This window comes from Penicillium taxi (genome assembly GCF_028828555.1).
Source record: "Penicillium taxi strain IBT 34144 chromosome Unknown utg000002l_segment0_segment0, whole genome shotgun sequence".
Lineage (NCBI taxonomy): Eukaryota > Fungi > Ascomycota > Eurotiomycetes > Eurotiales > Aspergillaceae > Penicillium > Penicillium taxi.
In genome coordinates, this window is record NW_026643204.1 from 3,069,975 (window position 1) to 3,090,075 (window position 20,101).

Below are 20,101 nucleotides of genomic sequence, written 5' to 3' on the forward strand. Positions count from 1 at the left end.
ATATTCTTTTTGCAGCGGAACTTGGTCGGCGTTATCCATCTATCACGTCAGTTTCTGTTCATCCAGGCATAATATTTACCAATTTATGGGATTCAACTGCTCAAATTTCATCGACTGTCAGAATTTGGCTGCATTATTTTGGGTCGACTGTCTCTCAAGGAGCATACAGTGAGTTATGGGCTGCTGCTGGTGGAAGGAGGGAGGATCTTGTTAATGGGGCTTATTATCTTCCTGTTGGACATTTGAAGCCTTATAATAAGTATACACAGAGCAAAGAGATGGGCAGTCAGATATGGGAGTGGACTGAAGCTGAGTTGAGAATGAAGGGAATTGAGCCAAGACAATGTCCTCGGCCCAAGGTTGCAGCACACTAAGCGGGTTGCCGGCTTTACCGGCTCGCTGGATGATCTAGGGTTACATTGATTTACATAAAAAGCGGTCTTCAAAATAACCTTGGAATCTACAGTATGGCATTTCCTTAAATTGAGAAAGATGATAAATTCAATTATTCATACTCAGAATACTCAATGGTCTCAATGACAGAACAGGCTGTGATAAATTTAGAGCAATGCTGGTCTGACATAGCTCGCGACCTAAGGCGAATTCTCACAGCCTTGCAAGGTTAACAAACTCACCTGGTGCATGGTATGCTGGTATGTCCATATTCAAAGCATCTCCAGAGTAGCCAAGGTCTTCTGCAACCAGAACAGCACACTTTTCGCCAACTAGAAGAGCAGTCTACCCTTGAGTTAGTATGAAATTACCACGAGTGCTTGGAGCTATCATAAAAACTCACACTATAGGTATTGCAGCCGACGTTATCAGGACAAATCGACAGATCACAGACTTTCAGTCCTTTGACGCCGTGAACGTTCAGACGCTCGTCGACCACGCCTCCAAGAGGTGCGATAGAGCTACCCTCCCGTGGAGCCATACTACACGTACCTAGGCAATGCCAAGTTGTCTCAACGTGACGTTGGACTAGAAAAAATTAGCTGGCAAGTAGACGACTGGACAGTTTTGAACATACCCCATTTTTCGATATGCTGAATATCTTGCTTGGAATACTCAAGGTGAGGATGAGCTTCATGCTTGTGAGAGCTTAGGAAAGAAGCCGATGCCTGTTTTCCAGGCGCCAATGGTGCCGACCAAGAACCTTTAGTTGGTTAATGAGCCAAATGCCATGATTTTCAAGTTCAAATGAATAGATCTTACCATGTTGAATACCAGCAGAAATATGGTTTGGTCCGGCGTATGCCTTTGTTGTCGCCAGATCCATATCCCAAGATCGAGCCGGCGAGTTATAAGCAAAGTGAGGGTGCATTCCCGTCACCTCTCCGGCATAGGAACTCATACGTCGGGCTGTCTCGCGAGATTTGATATATCCCCAGACCAAAGGAGCCATATCGCGCTTATCGTTCATGAACCCAGCGTCAAAGTCAGGTACCTCATACGGGTCAGGAGACTGGATGTGAGTTGATCCACGAGAGAAAGGATATTCCTATTCTTTTCATGAGCTAATAATACAACGTAGATCTGAGGTCACTCACCAGGAAGTGGAACATCGTGAAGAACTTTCCAGGTGGCATGAGCATATGATCTCCGAACCAACTATGGATCTGTTAGTAGAGCCTGGTATATAAAATACATTATTTACTTACCCGGAGATGACCGAGTAGTGCATGACAGGCTTGTCAGGCTTATTCTTGAAGTATGACTCCCATCCCTTGACGAATTCTGGGGTTGGCCAATTCTTCATATTGCCCAATTCTTGAGATGTGGGACGAATCTTCACACCAGCATCAATACCGTTAGTTGCCAGCGGGCCTGTGCCCTTTATATTCCACTCCTGAAACACTTTCTTCTGGACCTTCGGATCTCCTCGAATGAAATCATCGAAAGTCTCAACCTCAGGCTTTGCTCTATAGACAGAGAAGGTAAGGTAATGGTCCTGAAAGTTTCGTCCAACTCCGGGCAGGTTGACCAAGGGCTTGACTCCTGCACGGCGGAGCTTCTCTGGGTCACCAACGCCTGATCTTTGTAGGATCAGTGGTGAACTGAGTGTTCCACCACTGATTATGATCTGCTTTCTGGCTCGGAATATTCTACGAATGGGATCTCCGCCATTTAGAGGTTTTGCTGGAACCGTCACAACGCCTACAGCACGGCCATCTTCAATGATCACCTTTTCAACTTTGGTGTTGCATTGAAGGTGAAGATTAGAGTGCTTGGCTCTAGTACTGTGAACATATGCATGAGCAGCATCACTTCGGCGTCCTATTTTTGAATATTGTTAGGGATCATCTTCAAAAAATTCCATTGTTCTTACCTGTGTCGCGATTGATCCACTTTAACCAGTGTTCCGCTCCGTGACTTTTGATATTGGTATGATTAGCTTGGCTTAAACAAAATTACGTCTAGAGTTCGTACCCTGTTTTCAAATCTTGAAGGTCATCAGTCACAGGAATTCCCTGAGTTTCAGCCGCGCGAAGGAAGTCTTGCGCGATTGGGTAGGTATGATTGCCGAATGATACCTTGATAGGGCCGTCATGCCCATGTAGTTCTGGATTATTGCATGCTCGCTGGTAAGTCTCATGCTTCTTCATTAGAGGAAGCAAATCATTAGTTGTCCAGCCTTTTGCTTGAAAATCATCATAGTCAGAGGCTGATGCTCTGGTATACATCTATTCTTGAGTTAGCTATTGACCTTGATAAAGATCATCTGAGAATGAAAAAGATACCATAAAGTTGATTGAACTTCCTCCGCCAAGAATATTGGCACAGGGAACAACGGCCTGACGTCCATCTAGATGCTCGGATGGACGAGAGTGATAAAAAGAAGCTGTTTTGGAGTCAAGCTTCATGTTGTTCGGATAAATTCCAGGACGATAGACCCTAATATTGTATCAGAAAATTGCTCCTCATAGCATCCAGTGAGGCTCTTACCATGGATTGTTGAGGTTGTTCTCTCCTACCTCGATCAGCAGAACTGAAAGGTTATGATCCAGGTTAGCGAGACGACCAGCGGGGACACAGCCAGAGCTGCCGCCCCCGCAAATAATAATGTCGACCTCATCTGGAATTGTCATGGTGCAAGAGTGAGACTATGTCTGCTCTTTTGTAGTTGGGAATGAATTTCAAAGACTTTGAGAATGAGTGGCGAGGCAATAAGAGAGCGTGAGTCCTGGGTTTTGATAAAGGCTTTATACCCGTGGACTTCCTTTCTCCTATCTGTTCAGAAAACAGTCATTGACTTCTTAGTACTATTTCTAGAGAAATATAGCATTGATTGGTCTTCAAATGTGACCCCGCGCGCGGAGACAGAGTTGGTCTAGCTTGCTGTTAAAGTGGACATCAAACAAGTCTCCCTCTGTAATAAAAATTACAGGCTTCATTCATCCGGTGTTGTTGTCCGAGTTTCAGTCCTAATATCATCACAGATCATCTACTACAAGCTCAATGAAAATATGGCCCAGATTATCATTCAGTTTGCTCCAAAGGTTCTTGAACACCCTATCACATCTCTGATTGATAGTTCAATGCCCATTAATTGCTACTTCCAAGGTTGAGGCCTATCATATCTTCTCTTCCCAAACATCGGCCATTGAGGTCTTTAGTATTATATATAATCTCTCTCATATAGAGCCGTCTTATTAAAGTTATTTTTATTGATTTTATGTGGAATCATTGAATTTTTCGGTTGTTTGACCCCGTACGTAGTAATTTGCTATCTGATACTGGCGCGGGCACTAATGAGGGGAATACGATTCTATCGTTTCTATTCGATGAGATATGAGATTGCCTAGCTATGATGACCCAGGCCTATGTTATCGCTCCCATTCCTCAATTTATCCGAGGTTATTAACATTTCAAGGATGGCTGCAAGGTGATAAGTCCTATCTAGTACCTCTTGGCATGCGTTTCCGAGTCAGGATTCGATCCCTTGTTTATGAAGCACTTACTCAGGAGCTGACTGGCAAGCAATTATCAATTTTAGAGGTCTGGGGCCCTCTCATGATCTTATAAGCGGTCGTAGTTGATATTCCAAGGTCCAGAAGATGGGTCCTGCTTCCTTGCTACATTGAGATACCTAGCTAGATAAGTAGGGTAGTATATCAGTTCTAGGGTTCAATCCCCTCTCTCAAAAGTACGTGCAACCTTGAACTTTTCTCAAGTGTTGAGCAAGGTAGAATATTTGTACATGCGTCTAGCTGATTTTGAAGTAAGCCCCACCGAGTCTGCATGAAATATGTGTCGTGGCAGGCTTCGGAGTAACTATCGGCGTTTCTCTAGCTTTATCAACCATTCATCAAACATGAGGTAGTAAGATAGGATATAGTTGGCAAATCAAAGGGACTTGGAGCTTCAGCTCCACATCAAATGGATGAGACTTTAAGTCTAGCCTTCGGGATATGCGGAAGACTCCACTTTCCCCGCCTTTCAACCCCGCGATTCATGCAGATCTTTAAGTCCTCAATTGATGTATTTAGGTATTTTATTGCTCTTCTTATTCGTGGGATTTGAGCTTCTCACGGATTTCGTGTCAATTTACTAGTCCGAGTACACCTTGTGGAGGAAAGCCTTCGCCTTTTCCCTCACTGAAAGCGAAAGATATTTTTCCTTTTCATCCATGGTGAGTGTAGCAACAAACAGGACGCATGTCACTCTCCGTACCACATGTCCTTTGAGAGTGAGGCCTTTTATATTTTAGCTGTCGCTGCTCGCCTGGGTGGTCAAAACAGAAGGACCGACAGGCTCGAGCGTCAAGGTCAGGGAAGTCTTTTCATTATGAGCCATCCAATCATAAGCGACGAGATAATTATAGAGTCTTGCACAACTCTCATGATTGAGATATGCAAATTTCATTACATGCTGGGTTATGGTCGGACACAGTATATCCTCGATATTTGTGGATTGGTATTCATTAGATAACAGATTGAAACAATGAAATCTCAAGTCCCATGCTCTTAAACGTGAGAAGTGAAGTCAAATAAAGAAGGAAGAGTATGAAAAATTTTTAAGTAGTGCTTAGGTATATACATCGTAAGTGAAGTTGGAAGTGGGTAGTTAGGTCAGACTTATAAGGAACAAAATGGGACTCCGGTACTGGTTCTATTATATCCCGAGGCCCACGTGGTGCAAACTGTACTAGACCTACCTAGGTACGGGTTGAAATCCCCCGAGGTCTGAGGTATTTCCCTTTTGCATTTCTGTTGCAGTTTGAAACATGAAACCTCAAAAACTGTCATACAAGTTTTAGTAGCTACAAACGTCCCGTAGTAGTGAGCTTCAGCCAAATTCCTCTCTTTTCTCCTTCATTTGTTTCAATAATTGTCTCGCTTATATACCATCTGTTGAGATTAATTCCTCAAAACATTCATAAACTATTCTGTACTCCGAATTGAGTTCCTTATGTAGACTTATGTATGAAGCCACGTGATCCAACTTTATCAGAATGTCCTTACATAATACATTGTGATTGGAAGATGAGGACAACAAAGGGACGAGAAATGAACGCAAGGAACATCCAATCGTGTACCTCTATTCCCCACTTAACCTCGAAGTAAAAGCAGCATTCACCGACAGCACTTTCAATGTTTCATTGACACATTTGGTCCTCTGTTTCTTTGTTTACCATCTCTCGTTAAAATTCCCTTCATTTGTTTCCTTCTGACTTCAACCCTCGCGCGACGCGCATTATCAAAAATGTCCCCGCCAGTCAAAGCCAACCGAAAGATTCTCCGGAAGCCCACTCAGAAGGCGACTGTGATTGAATCTGCTCACAAAAAGAAAAGCCAAGACGCACCTGCTGTCGACCAGGCTATTCTAGACAGGATCAAAAAATGCCTGGACCGCGCCTATCACCCCAATGCATCAGAGGCAGAAGCGAGAGCTGCGATATTCTTATCCCAGAAGCTTATGAATCAACATAATGTGAGCCAGGCAGATATCATGGCAAAAGATGATAGTGCCGACAAGGCTCATTTTGCTGGGCGGAGTATCGTGTCCATTACCAAGACCGGCGGCTCAAGCAAAAGAGTAATGAAGGAAACATTCGTCTGGAAGATTGCACGAGCAATGTGCACCTTTTTTGATTGCAAGCATTTTTCCACTGATCATATCACATATATGAACTGGACCTTTTTTGGAGTCGCTAGCAACACTGCTGCTGCTGCGATGTCGTTTGAAATGGCACACAACCAGATCGTGGAATGGGCGTGTGAGTACAAGGGTGGCACGCCGACATTCAACTACCGTCTTGGTGTCGCAGATGGACTAATGGCCATGGCAAAAAGGGAGAAGAAAAGAGAATTAGCTCAGGTGCAGCGCAAGGAACTGGACATCATTGCGGCTAGAGAGCGCGAGGAAGAAGCGGAACGTCGAAAGCAAGTCGAAAGACTGCTTCTTCAACCAGCTCCTGCTGACGAAAACATGTCACCGGATGATGAACACATGAATCTGGGATCTATAAGCCCGGGTCCCAATATGAACGACTTTTATGGCGCCGATTTCGATTCTGATTCCGGATCCGACGGAGGCGAGGAAAGAGACAACGATGATACCGGCAGTCCTGCTATTAAAGCCGACTTCGACATGAATGATATTGAAATAATAGACTTGACTGATGATGTGGACGAAGCTATTGCAAAGTTGGTGAAACGTGAACCTATAGAGCAAACTCCCACAGAAATCCCCGATTTCAAATTAGAGCCGGATGCTTCAATTAAGTCAGATGCTCAGACTAAAAGAGAGCCCGATCTTCATTCTATCCCAGCGGAATCCCCTTGGAATTCTGGAATGCAACTTGTTCAATTCCGAGAAACAGCAGGCCAGGTTGCGGATGCTTATTTGAAACAAAATAGTATCAAACTACGACACCATAAGAAGCGTGAACCGGCGATCAAAGACCTGAATTCATATCGGCAGGGTCAGAAAGACAGTTCAAAGATTGAGATTCATGATAGACATAAACCTGAGGCTTTCTAGATGACTATTTTTTAGCAAACTGGACGCCGTATCTTATTAGTTAGAAGCTGGAAATGATTTTATACGCAATTAACTTTATTTTTAATTTTGACCACGTGAAGATACATTCAACAGTGATTCTAGACTGAGGCTACCTAGCATACATATGTAGCATAAATGTTTCACATACGCTTCTGAAATTGAATGACACGAAAGTGAATAACAAACAGAGCGGATGGTGTCATTTCTTGTGTGCACAAATACTTATAATAATGATCTTTCCAGACGCGTATCCAAGAACAGCTGTTTCACCTTGCGTAGCCGAAGCGCTCGGGCTACGGTATTCAGATGGAACCCACAACATCTTTTCACTGCCAATCGAGATCCAGTCCTTTTGTATAAAAAAATGGTCATTGCCGTGTGTAGAGATAAGGTTAGGTTGTTCCTGAGGCTTGTGGATCTGTATGAAGCCAAAGTTGCTATATAGACCGTGCTTAGAAAAGTTAAGCTTCAAAACTCGTTCCTTGAAATGAAAGGTTTGTTTTAAAGAGCCTGTGGCGGTGTCCCATAGGCGCACAGTCCCGTCATCTGAACCTGATGCCACTAACTGGCCATCTGGGGAAAACACCACCGTTTCGACCCAATTTTCATGGCCCTCGAGTTTATGTTGCTCGGTGCCCGTAGCGGTGTCCCAGATGCGCACAGTCTTGTCATATGAGCCTGATGCCACTAGCCGGCCATCTGGGGAAAACATCACCGTTTGGACCAAACGTTTATGGCCCTCGAGTTTATGTTGCTCGGTGCCCGTGGCGGTGTCCCAGAGGCGCACAGTATTGTCATATGAGCCTGATGCTACTAACCGGCCATCTGGAGAGAACACCACCACCTGGACCCAATTTTTATGGCCCTCGAGTTTATGTTGCTCGGTGCCCGTAGCGGTGTCCCAGAGGCGTATAGTCTTGTCTCCTGAGCCTGATGCCACTACTCGGCCATCTGGAGAGAATACCACTGTTTGGACCGAATTTTCATGGCCCTCGAGTTTATGTTGCTCGGTGCCCGTAGCGGTGTCCCAGAAGCGCACAGTATTATCTCTTGAGCCTGATGCTACTAACCGGCCATCTGGGGAAAACACTACTGTTTGGACCCAATCTTCATGGCCCTCGAGTTTATGTTGCTCGGTGCCTGTGGCGGTATCCCAGAGGCGCACAGTCTTGTCATGTGAGCCTGATGCCACTAACCGGCCATCTGGATCTGGGGAAAACACTACTGTTTCGACCCAATTTTCATGGCCCTCGAGTTTATGTTGCTCGGTGCCCGCGGTGATATCCCAGAGGCGCACAGTATTATCTCCTGAGCCCGATGCCACTAACTGGCCATCTGGAGAGAACACCACTGTTTGGACCCAATCTTTATGGCCCTCGAGTTTATGTTGCTCGGTGCCTGTGGCGGTGTCCCAGATGCGCACAGTATTGTCCCCTGAGCCTGATGCCACTAGCTGGCTATCTAGATCTGGGGAGAACATCACCGTTTTAACCGAACCTTTATGGCCCTCGAGTTTATGTTGCTCGGTGCCCGTAGCGGTATCCCATATGCGTATAGTCTTGTCTCCTGAGCCTGATGCCACTAATCGGCCATCTGGAGAGAATACAACTGTTTGGACCAACTTTTCATGGCCCTCAAGTTTATGTTGCTCGGTGCCCGTAGCGGTGTCCCAGAGGCGCACAGTATTATCTCTTGAGCCTGATGCTACTAACCGGCCATCTGGGGAAAACACTACTGTTTGGACCCAATCTGTATGGCCCTCGAGTTTATGTTGCTCGGTGCCTGTGGCGGTATCCCAGAGGCGCACAGTATTGTCCCCTGAGCCTGATGCCACTAGCTGACTATCTAGATCTGGGGAGAACATCACCGTTTTAACCGAACCTTTATGGCCCTCGAGTTTATGTTGCTCGATGCCCGTGGCGGTATCCCAGATGCGCACAGTCTTGTCATATGAGCCTGATGCCACTACTCGGCCATCTGGAGAGAATACCACTGTTTGGACCAAATTTTCATGGCCCTCGAGTTTATGTTGCTCGGTGCCCGTAGCGGTGTCCCAGAGGCGCACAGTAGTATCCCTTGAGCCTGATGCTACTAACCGGCCATCTGAGGAAAACACTACTGTTTGGACCCAATCTGTATGGCCCTCGAGCTTATGTTGCTCGGTGCCCGTAGCGGTATCCCAGAGGCGTATAGTCTTATCTCCTGAACCTGATGCCACTAACTGGCCATCTGGAGAGAACACCACCGTTTGGACCCAATTTTCATGGCCCTCGAGCGTCTGTAAGTTCGAGTTCCATCTGTCCTCCACCTTTGGACATGTACTAATCCAGTCGGGTATCTCTGTCCTGTATAGTCTTCGCGTAATTGAATTTCTGGGCGCAAAAACCAATCCTGAACAGTAAAGCTGAAGTGGAGTAGCATCAGCCATTTGCAAATTCCTTAAGGTAAAACGTTTTGCATCGTGCAACAAGTCGGAAAGCTTGGCATTTTGGTGGTCCTTGAGCCAGTCAACATATATTATCGCATGGAAAATCTGTGCCAAAAATTACCTGAAAAACCAACAGCAACGTATTCAAAACTCCAACTGATTCACTTAAGATCCCCATTAAACTCATTGCCTCCAACCAGTGAAGTAAATGCTCTTCTAGAAATGATAGAACTTCCTTCCCGTAGGCCTTCCCGTTCTTGCTTTGATCGAGATGATACGTCCAATAACGACTGGCGTATTGTAGCTCTGGTACAAGGCACTTCTTAATGGTTTCACTTTGAATAGTAGCCCGGTTTGTTCCATAGGGTAGATGGCAAATATTTTTCTCAAGAGAGCCCATAATGCGAAGACAATTGATGGCCATCTTTTCGTGAACTTGTTGCTCGTCCACATGAAATTCCTTTTCAGTACCCAGGAGAAAGTCCCGAAATGAAAGATGTAGAGTTTTGACTGGCACATCATCATCATCTGAAATACTGAGAACCGAGCGAAACGAGTCCAGTCTATTCTTGATAGTATCCTTTGCAAAGCCAGTAACGTTAGAAAGTGCGTTGACAGAAAGGGGAGTAGCAAGAAGAATGATGACACCGATTATTTCATGGAACTCTTGCATGAACTTTCTCTTTTCATCATCTCGCTTAAGCCTATTGAGAGGCTGGTTTAAGATCGGCAAGTATGTTCGATCCATTTCCGAGGTAGATCTGGTGGCGGGATCATTCAAAAACTCCTGCAGGCGATCCTTGGGCAGCCAAGTCTTGTCCCCAACAAAACGACAAATAGTAGCTGCGAAGATAAATAAAGGAATCGATATTGCAACAAGATCCTGGATCGTGTTTTGTCCAGGCCAGTCTGATTGAAAGAACTCCTCTAGTTCTTCTCTGTCATTTTTGATCCTCTTCAATTGATAGGACAAAAACTCTGATATGTCATGCTCTATGATCGGCTTCGGGATTTCGTGCAATACCAAGTGCCGACGGTTCTTGTCCTCAATTTCTCTGAATCCTAGAAGAGTTGGCAGCTCCGGCCTGCTTGTCAAAAAGAATCGCAACCTTATTGATTCAGCTTCTTTCATCTGTGATAGAAGATGCAGTAAAACTTCGACTTCGCGCTCCTTTTCACACTCATCTAACGCGTCAATGACAATTACCCAAGTTTGCGGTGATCGAGGAGAGCGGTCAAGGTCAAGAAGGGGCTGCTGCAAAAGCTTTTCGAACTGCACTTTTAGAGACTTAGCTGAAATGCCTTTGTTATCCTCAACCGCATGTGCAATTCCAGGTATCAATCGAGGCACCCTGTCAACAAGTTGCTTTGCAATGGTCGTGAAAAGCCGTTTTGCATTGCTTCGATCACCTGCGCCTCTTTTGAAGAAGAAGCTTGCCCCGAGAATGCCCATGTCTTGAAATGATGCGGCTAATGTTCTTGAAATGGTAGATTTGCCAGTGCCAGCCATTCCTTTTAACCAAAAGAAGCATTGGCCATTGGGAGAAGTTGCCCACTCTGTGACTTGTTCAAGGAGCTCAATTCTGGTTCCGGGTAGACATCTGCCTTCGTATTCAGCCATCATGTCATCTTCTTCTGAATAGGCGTCAAAACACGCCTCATCCAGGGTAACTAGGTTCGAAAGGACAGAGTCTTGTCTCAAATCTCGAAGAGATGACAGGACTTGGTCGATTTTAGATAGCATTTCTTCCGCTTGTTCTCTGCATTCTAGATAATGATCCATACTAACCCATTTTTGTAGATTGTGTTCTTCCTGATTGATTGAGGATTGAATACTCGTGAGTGATTGATTCGTCTCGTCAGTAAAACAGTCCCTCATCTTTCTTCCTTTACCAGCATTCTGAGCGTTCCGTACCTCTACTGTGTAGAGCAAGATAGCTTTCAACAATCTCGTGATTGCACTTCCCAATTCACGTTTCCTTGTGGAGTCACTAGCCTGATAGAATTCTTTTTCTATAAAGACACCTCGAGCCAATGCCATAGCCAAATACTCCGAAGATTGAAACAAAGCATTCCGTGAATTGTAATAATTTTTCGTCATCTGTTTTAGTTGGAGGGTCAGTCCCTGCTCCTGTGACATATGGCTAATGACGCACCGTCAATCCTAGTGTCACAACTGTCCAAGCGCTCGATGCATGTTGAGTAACATCTAAGGCCACAAGCGACGTGATGATTGAGTTGAAGGATAGTGCAGCGTTGATGATGTTCTCTGAAATCTGGCGAAAGTTTATGTCGTCACCCTTCGACCTAGGAATTCTCAGGCTCCGATTTTTATAGTCTTCATATTGTGCCTCAGTCGTTCTGACAACTTCATTAAGGACATCTACAGTCTGTGAGGTGCCATTGTGTGGTTCAATAGAGACCTTGACTGTCGAGAGAATGTTCTTTTGGGTTTCGTCCAGTTGATCATAAGCAGCTTGCCACAGGTCTTGCGGCGTCACGGGATCCTCATGTAATTGACTTTTGCTGTTTCCGGCGGCTAAAATTGATGGCGTATCAGATCTGCGATCGGGACGAACCTGAGTTTGGTCGTGCGCTTTTGTATCCCGCGTCTTCTCCGGTTTATGGAAAACCTGATCCTTCCATCTCGTCAATCGATGCATCTTGATGATAGTTCGTGAATTTGCTAGTGAGCTTTGTTAGAGATTCTCAAGCTAAAAATCGAAGGGTCAAGGAATGGCTGATTTGGAAATTTTTTCAATACAATTCATGAAGAGAATTTAAGCTGGACTCTAACGAGCTAAAAGAGGGGTACGTCTTCAGCCCCCATCAGACTCTAGCGCTCTAAGCCAGGAATCATCCATGCCTTTCTGTCTACCCGCGCGGCTTCCTAGTTAAGTTATTGTAATTCCCCTTTATAACGATACATTATTAGTAAAAGGATCGTATCGTTACACCCATGGTATCGCTATCAGAAATTTCATGCAATTTACTAGCTAAAGAAGCTCCTAATGTCCTTCTGCTGCCTGTTTGAACCAATCCTGCTTGAATCTCTGCTTCCCGCCTGTGAAGAGCTCTAATATGACCAGGATTCGCTATCTCCTGCTGCTCTTCAAATAAACAAAGCGCCTATAAAGCCTGTAGCGCCTCTGCTGATGTAACTCGTTCCTGCTCCATAATAACCTGTCCAATATCTTCTTCAACCTCATTATCCTGACTTGGGCCCTGAAGCCAGCCATTACTAAATACTTGCATCTCTTTTCCGTTATAAATATCCAGTCTTTCCCAGAAAAAAAGCTGCTTTCCCCCGAGTAACTATTCCTGAGATAGTTATAGACTCTTCAGCTTGTTATATCCACGTAAAAAGCGCTTCTTCAAGATCTGGCCAGCTCTCTCGATGAAGACGCTTCTTTTTTTTTTTTATCTCGCTTAGGAATATCGTCAAGGTGTTCGTATCATTTTGAAATAATTTCAGAGACAGAAGATTGAGAGATAGGCTGCTGAAATTGGGTAAAAACCATTCGCTAGCTTCGCGATGGGTAAGGGTGGGATTTGTACGTTTATAGGCTCGTAAGGCGTTTTTCTGCGCGAATGAGATAGTCGTGTTGAGGAAGACATTTTTGCAGGGAATATTTGCTGAATCAGCACCTTCATATGACGATAAATAAGGAAAAATAGGTAAAATTTATCGATAATCGTGATAAAGAGGGTTATCGTTCTATACATATGGGGTTTTAATTTTGACAACGTGGCCTTATCATTACATCCAGTTTATCGTTATAACCAATATTGATAAAGGGGAATTACAGTATCAATCATGTTTCTAAGTAGGGTGCAGCTACAGTATGGGTCAAAAGTCTGCCAACACTTATCGCGGTTTTCAGCGCGTTTTGATCACATCGCGTAAACCCGCTCTTTTATTTTAAATTTTTATACCAACCATGGCTCCATTTGGTACTAAAATTAGTGGAAGCCGTGGTAGAAATCAAGAACTTTCTACTGACCAACGTGCTGGCATCCTCTCTGCCCTTGAAAATGGTGTATCGCATACTAAACTTGCTGCTATCCATGGCTGTAATCGCAGCACTATCTATGCTACTCGCGACCGCTATAAAGCCACGAAAACCACTAAATCTCGCCCTAGAAGTAGAAGTCCGCCTATCTATAACGAAGCTGCTAGAAGATGGATATATCTATAGGGATGATAGAGATGTCAGTGTTTGAAGTTATTATATATTTGTTAATTCCCGATTGTTGGCAGACTTTTGACTTACAACGTACATACTCCGTTATCGATAGCAATCAAATATTGTATGTGGTTCCAAATGACCACAACACTAACATGTCTGTTTCTCTAATATAGTAGACACCATGATGAGATGGACTAAAAAGTACCAATTTCTACGGTTATAAGATGATTTAACTATAATTTACTTAAATTATCAATCTAAAGATAGGTTGTAGTCCTGCTCTCCATCGATATGATTGGCGTATATAGATCCACTATTGAAATGCCAATATGGTCTGTGCATTCAGGGATGATGACACTAATCATAAACGATGTTTCAACAGCGACTATCGCTTATGGACTGTCTTGCTCCTAATTTCCCCTGGCTCTTGGTTAGCTACAATTGACTATCTACATTCATATTAGAGACATCTCCCAACTGAAGCCTGCCGACCTCACACAGTTGATCATAGCAAGCTGCTGAGCACCTTACCTAGGCTCTAGCTTAGCAGATCCACTGCGTCTGTGGCTGAGTGGGGACTTCAAGAACCCCCCTTCACCTTGTCACCATGGGAGTACTACGCGCTCGCACCTTACTAGTTGCACTAGGCTTGGCATCATTCTTCATCTGGTCCTTCTCGCGATGGCATCCTGCAGATGAAAACTACTCGCCTGATTCTCACTTAAGCGCGTCGCAAAATCCCGATCTCATAGCTGCGCACCAGACGTTTTGGAAATTGTTTCATGGGTATCTTGAGAAGCATGGACCGGAAGCTAGCCCCGTGGTTGAGGATGAGAAAGCCCCAACGGAGGGATTTAATGCAAATGACCCGAAATCGCGTCCTGACTATGTCAAGGTCGCGACGGAAGATGTCGCGTCGATGAGGAAATCACATACTGCATTTATAAAGGCTATCACCAGCTCCCTGCCACAACTGCAGTATATCCCTGGCACCAAAGGCGTGGTATCGACTGCCGGTGGTTCATATTTGCCTGTGCTGGTCATATCACTGCGCATGCTCCGCCGGACAGGGTCAACGCTGCCGATGGAAGTGTTCCTTGCCAATGAAGAAGAATATGAAGACTATATCTGTGACGTGGTGCTGCCATCTTTGAATGCGAAGTGTATTGTGCTATCCCGTATTTTGGTCGCAGCACCTACAAAGATCGAGAAGTACCAGTTCAAGCCATTTGCTATGCTCTTCTCGTCATTTGAAGAAATTCTCTTCCTAGATGCAGATGCATTTCCACTGGAGCGTCCAGAAAAGATGTTCAAGAGTGAGCCCTTCCGCTCAACTAACATGGTCACTTGGCCTGATTTCTGGGCATCTTCAGTGTCACCTCTCTTCTATGAAATTTCGAACACCACCGCTCCGCCTATGAATCTGCGCCAGTCGACAGAGTCCGGCGAGGTGCTGCTCTCCAAAAAGACTCATACGCGCACTCTATTGCTCAGCACATACTACAACTATTGGGGCCCTTCACACTACTACCCGCTTCTGTCTCAAGGTGCCGCCGGCGAAGGTGACAAGGAGACGTTTATCACAGCCGCCACAGCCGTGAATGAGCCCTTTTACCAAGTTAGCGAGTCCATTTGTGCACTGGGTCATGCCAAGGAGGGTGGTATGGCCGGGTCAGCTATGGCCCAGTTCAATCCCATACAAGACTATGAGCTCACCCGTCAAGGCAAATGGCGAGTTCGAGGGGATGATGCCCCCGCTCCAGATGTAGCCTTCATTCACGCCAACTTCCCCAAATTTAATCCTGCTACAGTCTTTGATAGTAACCACGAGGTCAAACCCGCCTTCAATGACGACGGTTCTTACACACGTGCCTGGACTATTCCCCAGGAAGTTGTTGCAAAATTCAGTGCCAAGGTTGATATCGAAATGGCATTCTGGCGAGAGATTCTATGGACAGCTTGTGAGCTTGAAGACAAATTTGTTTCTTGGGAAGACAAGACTGGTATTTGTGACGGCGTCAAGGACTATTGGCATGCCACCTTCCAGTCTGACGGCTTGCCCTCTTAAAGAGATGACAGCTTCCTTGGATGAATCATCACCAAAAACCTTTCGCCAACAACTGGCCTCCAGCACCGAATGAATACAGGGTCATATATAGGCCTTCCCCATGTGACTTGTAGGGATACCGAGACCATTCTCCCTAAGATATGCCCACTCGCACTTAATACATCGATATATATCATCTCGCCCTTGAATGTACCTTTGGAATGGTCAATCACTTGGCAGCTTGTTTGGAAATAGGCTGTTTCTTGGGCTTTGTATTATTATAGTCGCCATGTCTCAACATTCTGCTCTTTGTCATGTACCATACAGATAACCACTCGAGATTTTTTTTTTTTTTTTTTTTAGCTCCATATAATGATCAATACATAGCAAGCCTGCATAGCACATACGCGACTAGTATAACTCGATCGGGTTAATTGAACTTTGAATTGAATTGACATTGAATTCATAGCATTCATGGTGTTGCCATCTTCTAGGATTAAAGTGAAAAAATAAGGTGATGGGTATGAGGTAGATAGCAAAGTGGAGTGAATTCTGATGTATGTTTCAAACTTTGGAAGTAATCACGACTCATGCTAAATAATGTACAAAGATGCTTTTTTTGGGGAATATAATACATATAGTGCACTTAGGCAGTCAACAGAATACATGATATAAAGGGGCTTGAACCCAAGAGCTTCTGCGCAGCTATTTAAGCTCATCAGATAGCAAGCCGGTCTTCTCCGCCTTGCGAATAGTCTCTGCAAATAATTCCTTGCAAGGCACCTTGCTACCTAAGCGTGCACAAAGCAAGAAAGCACCACTCAACTTGCGGTGCAGACTATAAGTCTCTTCAGGAGGAGGCGCGAGCCGTTCCCGAATCATGATAGGGATCAGGGCGCGTACTCGATCGGTGATAGTCTGATTCTTGAAGTCGTATAGATCAGGTGATGAGAGCATGAATGGCTCGGCGAGGGTGACGATTGAAGAGACGTGGGCGTCGGCCATGGCCTGCGACTCCATGCCGGTGAGGTAGCCTAGTTTGACGGAGAGGTCGTGGCAGGCTGTGCGGTCATTACGCACTGCTGCAACCAGGGTGCGTACGTATGTGGAGATGAACTCGGTTGGGTATTCGCGGGAAGCACCGAAGTCTAGTAGTTCCAGACGGTTTGTGCGTGCGTTGTAGAGGAAATTGGTCCAATTCGGATCTGTTTGCATGTAGTGGAATTCGACAATTTCACGTAGACACAGGCTCATGATTTGTGTACCGATCCAGTCGCGCTGTTCTTGGGAGAAATCTTGGATTTTGGTTACTGCTACACCTTCAAGCATTTCCATGGTCAAGACCTGTTTGCCTGAGGCCTCGGACATGACTTCTGGTATGAGGAAGATGGGGTCATCTTTTAGGAGCTCACGGAAGCGGGCGCTACATTGTGCTTCGCGGAGGTAGTCGCATTCCCAGCCAAGTTCGATTCGTGCATTGGCGATAGTTTTGTCAAGGAAGAGGCCTCGTGGGAGGAGTCGGGAGGCTGTGAGGAGAATGGAGAGGTTGCTCAAGTCGGAGTCGATGGAGTCTGCCACGCCGGGGTATTGGACCTTGACGGCGACAGGCTTGCCAGTTCGTTTGAGAACGGCGGCATGGACCTGTCCGATAGAGGCCGCAGCCATAGGGATGTCATCAAATGACGTAAAGAGGTCTCTCCAATCAGGCCCGAGGTTTTCGGACAGGACTTTGTCGCGTTGCGAAGCTGGCATGTAATCTGCGCGATCTTGTACCCGCTGGAGTACTTGTTGGATTGGCTCTGGGAGCATGTTGGAGTCTTGGATGCTTAACATCTGGCCCAGCTTGAGGGCAGCACCTCGCATCTTAGACAGTTTGGCCACGAGTCGATCCATGTTGGCCGCGCTGAACATAAGAGAACCAGTCTCTTGACCACCAGCAGCACGGCGCACTGTCTCGCTAACCGCGCCATATGCCAAGGAAGTTGCCAATCCACCATATTGCCAAAGTCTACCCAGTCGAGACGACGGTACTCTAGATTCCATCATCTGGTATGGCACGGCTTTTTCCGTCACTGGAGTTTCAGCAGTGGACACATCTTGAGCGATGTTAGCTGCTAGTTTTTCTATATCCTCGACATCTGATTTGGAAGTAGTCTCCTGTAAAATTGGCTCTTTGCTAGCCACATTCTGTTGAGGTAAGCTTCTCTCTTGAATCCAATCCCTTTTTGGAATTGGGCTTTTACTAAGTATACGGGATACCTTCGCGCTATGGAAGAGGCCCTGCATCATCTCTTCTGACAGCTGCTCCTCTGCAGGTGTCGTATGGTTCTCCGGGCCTGTCACCGAATGGAAAACATCAGAATTCAATCCATCCTTTCCAACGGGCTGAGAGTCCCCAGCAGCTTGGGGAAGCTTGATTTGAGGTTGGGCGGGAACATTTGAGGTAGTCTGTCGCGAAGGCTCGTAGAAGACGTCTTGTTGTGGGCTAACATTGAGCACGCCAGTAATCTCATCGCCGGTATATTTTGCTGTAGAGGCCGGGATCTGTATTTCCTGTTGTGTTGATGCGGTCTCCGGGATGGGCGAGATAGTTTCTGCTACAGTTTGGCGACCCGTTGACTTATTGACTGATGTCTGAATATTCGGTGGAGAACTTGGCGGAGCTGATGAAGGGTCATCGAAGCGACGCGCCAAAGCAGCAGCGGCTTTTGCGGTCAAAATCAATCCTTCCGTTTGCTCCTTGATGCTTTTTGTGAGCGATGAGGTCCGAGTGTAAACATCGAGCTGGTGCTGACGGATGGCCAGATGTTTTGAGGCGACGGTTTTGGAGACATTGAGAAACTGGAGAATGTCCAGCAGACGCCGGCCTGACATGATTTAAATACCGTGATCCAGACACAAGGTAAAAGCTATCAGGCAGAATAGGGCGGTGCGGAGTAATAGCTACGAATAATTGATTAGTTGATCCTGATAGAGAATGTGCCGGCTCGGCCGCCTCCGTCTTTAATTCTGCCATCAGATAAAGAACATAATACCCCCACCTTCTTCTCACTCCTTCTTACCCCAAATTATTTTCCCTAGATCACGATGCTACCGGGTACTTCATCTGATCTTGAGCTGAAGATTTTCTCCCTTGAAGCGCGGCTACGTGACCTGCGTGCGCAAGTCAAGGACTCATCTTGCCCTAATACTTCGATATCAACAGATACGATACCTCAATTGACAACAGGTAACATTCCCAACTGTCCTAGGTGCGGAATGATAGATCTAAGTATAATCCCAGTATTTAATAATATATCGGATACCAAAACCATCCGATATTCATCTCTACATGCTCTTCTCATTCTCTCCGACTCTGCCCTCCCATTGGGCTCATTTGCATACTCCAGCGGATTAGAATCATATCTAGCACATCACAAAACTCCTCGTTCTAACCCCTCGTCAACCTTCAACCACTTTCTCAAGATCTCTATTGCTTCAATCTCAAGTACATGTCTACCATATGTTCTAGCCGGCTACCGACAGCCAGATACATTAGAAACCCTGGATAACGATCTTGATGCATCGACGCTCTGCATTGTCGCACAGCGAGCCAGCGTGGCGCAGGGGCGCGCATTAATTGGTGTCTGGGAACGTTCTCTCCGTGCGAGCTATGGCAATCCTCTCACCGCAGATGCCGGGGCGCAAATCGCCGTGTCTGCGGTGGAGAATTTCTCGGATGCCTTGAAATCATCTTCTAGCGAGGTTGATGAATATGATTTAGGACCTAATGGCCACCTTGCCCCTCTTTGGGGCGTAGTCTGTCGAGCTATGGGGCTGGATCTACAGCAGACGGCATATGTCTTTGTTATGAATCATGCCAAGTCGGTTCTTAGCGCCGCAGTGCGCGCATCGGTCATGGGTCCGTACCAGGCACAGAATATTTTGGCAAGCCAGGTCTTACAGGATATGATCTTGGAGCGCATTGAACGGGAGTGGAATACAGCGGTGGAAGAGGCTGGGCAGGTAGTGCCAGCACTAGATCTATGGGTTGGACGACATGAACTTCTCTATAGTCGGATCTTTAATTCATGACTGCATAAGATTTAGATTCGGTTTCTTCTTTCATACTCAAAACATCAACTCCTACACGACGAAACACAGATCTAGATCCAAAGCCGACCTCGGAAGGAAAGTTTCAAAATTGCGCCTCTCAAAAGCCAGGGTATCCAAGAGAGCACCTGATGTTCGCTCGCAGCCCCAGCGCCAGAAAAAGAAAAAGAAAAAAAAAACCATTAAAACTCAACAAATAGGAGCGGAACTTTCAAATAGGAGCATAAAGTTCCGCCGAGAAGTCGGAAAGAACAACCCCTAAGGGTGTAAGGTCGTTAAACGCCGGGTCCCTGACCTGTCCAGATAAACCAGCCACAAAACACCGCATCACCTGGA

At 45.8% G+C, this 20,101-nt stretch overlaps 6 protein-coding genes across 6 annotated transcripts; 3 read left to right on the plus strand and 3 right to left on the minus strand.

The window, feature by feature from the left end:
- Positions 1-606: 606 nt before the first annotated feature.
- On the minus strand, positions 607-3,089 carry N7495_003062 (GMC family oxidoreductase; the record flags this gene model as incomplete). The annotated part of the gene is made up of 10 exons (XM_057205731.1): positions 607-738; positions 797-981; positions 1,031-1,156; positions 1,216-1,501; positions 1,551-1,611; positions 1,662-2,277; positions 2,330-2,373; positions 2,431-2,684; positions 2,742-2,895; positions 2,947-3,089. The coding sequence occupies 10 exons, from the start codon at positions 3,087-3,089 to the stop codon at positions 607-609; spliced, it is 2,001 nt and encodes a 666-aa protein (XP_057066338.1).
- A 2,617-nt stretch (positions 3,090-5,706) lies between these two features.
- On the plus strand, positions 5,707-6,987 carry N7495_003063 (DUF2786 domain-containing protein; the record flags this gene model as incomplete). Its single annotated transcript, XM_057205732.1, has 1 exon — positions 5,707-6,987. The coding sequence occupies one exon, from the start codon at positions 5,707-5,709 to the stop codon at positions 6,985-6,987; it is 1,281 nt and encodes a 426-aa protein (XP_057066339.1).
- A 220-nt stretch (positions 6,988-7,207) lies between these two features.
- On the minus strand, positions 7,208-12,099 carry N7495_003064 (uncharacterized protein; the record flags this gene model as incomplete). Its single annotated transcript, XM_057205733.1, has 3 exons — positions 7,208-9,505; positions 9,558-11,537; positions 11,593-12,099. The coding sequence occupies 3 exons, from the start codon at positions 12,097-12,099 to the stop codon at positions 7,208-7,210; spliced, it is 4,785 nt and encodes a 1,594-aa protein (XP_057066340.1).
- A 2,134-nt stretch (positions 12,100-14,233) lies between these two features.
- On the plus strand, positions 14,234-15,694 carry N7495_003065 (alpha-mannosyltransferase; the record flags this gene model as incomplete). The annotated part of the gene is made up of 1 exon (XM_057205734.1): positions 14,234-15,694. The coding sequence occupies one exon, from the start codon at positions 14,234-14,236 to the stop codon at positions 15,692-15,694; it is 1,461 nt and encodes a 486-aa protein (XP_057066341.1).
- A 684-nt stretch (positions 15,695-16,378) lies between these two features.
- N7495_003066 (protein kinase COQ8) lies at positions 16,379-18,547 on the minus strand (the record flags this gene model as incomplete). Its single annotated transcript, XM_057205735.1, has 1 exon — positions 16,379-18,547. The coding sequence occupies one exon, from the start codon at positions 18,545-18,547 to the stop codon at positions 16,379-16,381; it is 2,169 nt and encodes a 722-aa protein (XP_057066342.1).
- A 213-nt stretch (positions 18,548-18,760) lies between these two features.
- Positions 18,761-19,747, plus strand: N7495_003067 (urease accessory protein UreF; the record flags this gene model as incomplete). Its single annotated transcript, XM_057205736.1, has 1 exon — positions 18,761-19,747. One exon carries the CDS (start codon positions 18,761-18,763, stop codon positions 19,745-19,747), a length of 987 nt encoding a protein of 328 aa, XP_057066343.1.
- Positions 19,748-20,101: the final 354 nt, after the last annotated feature.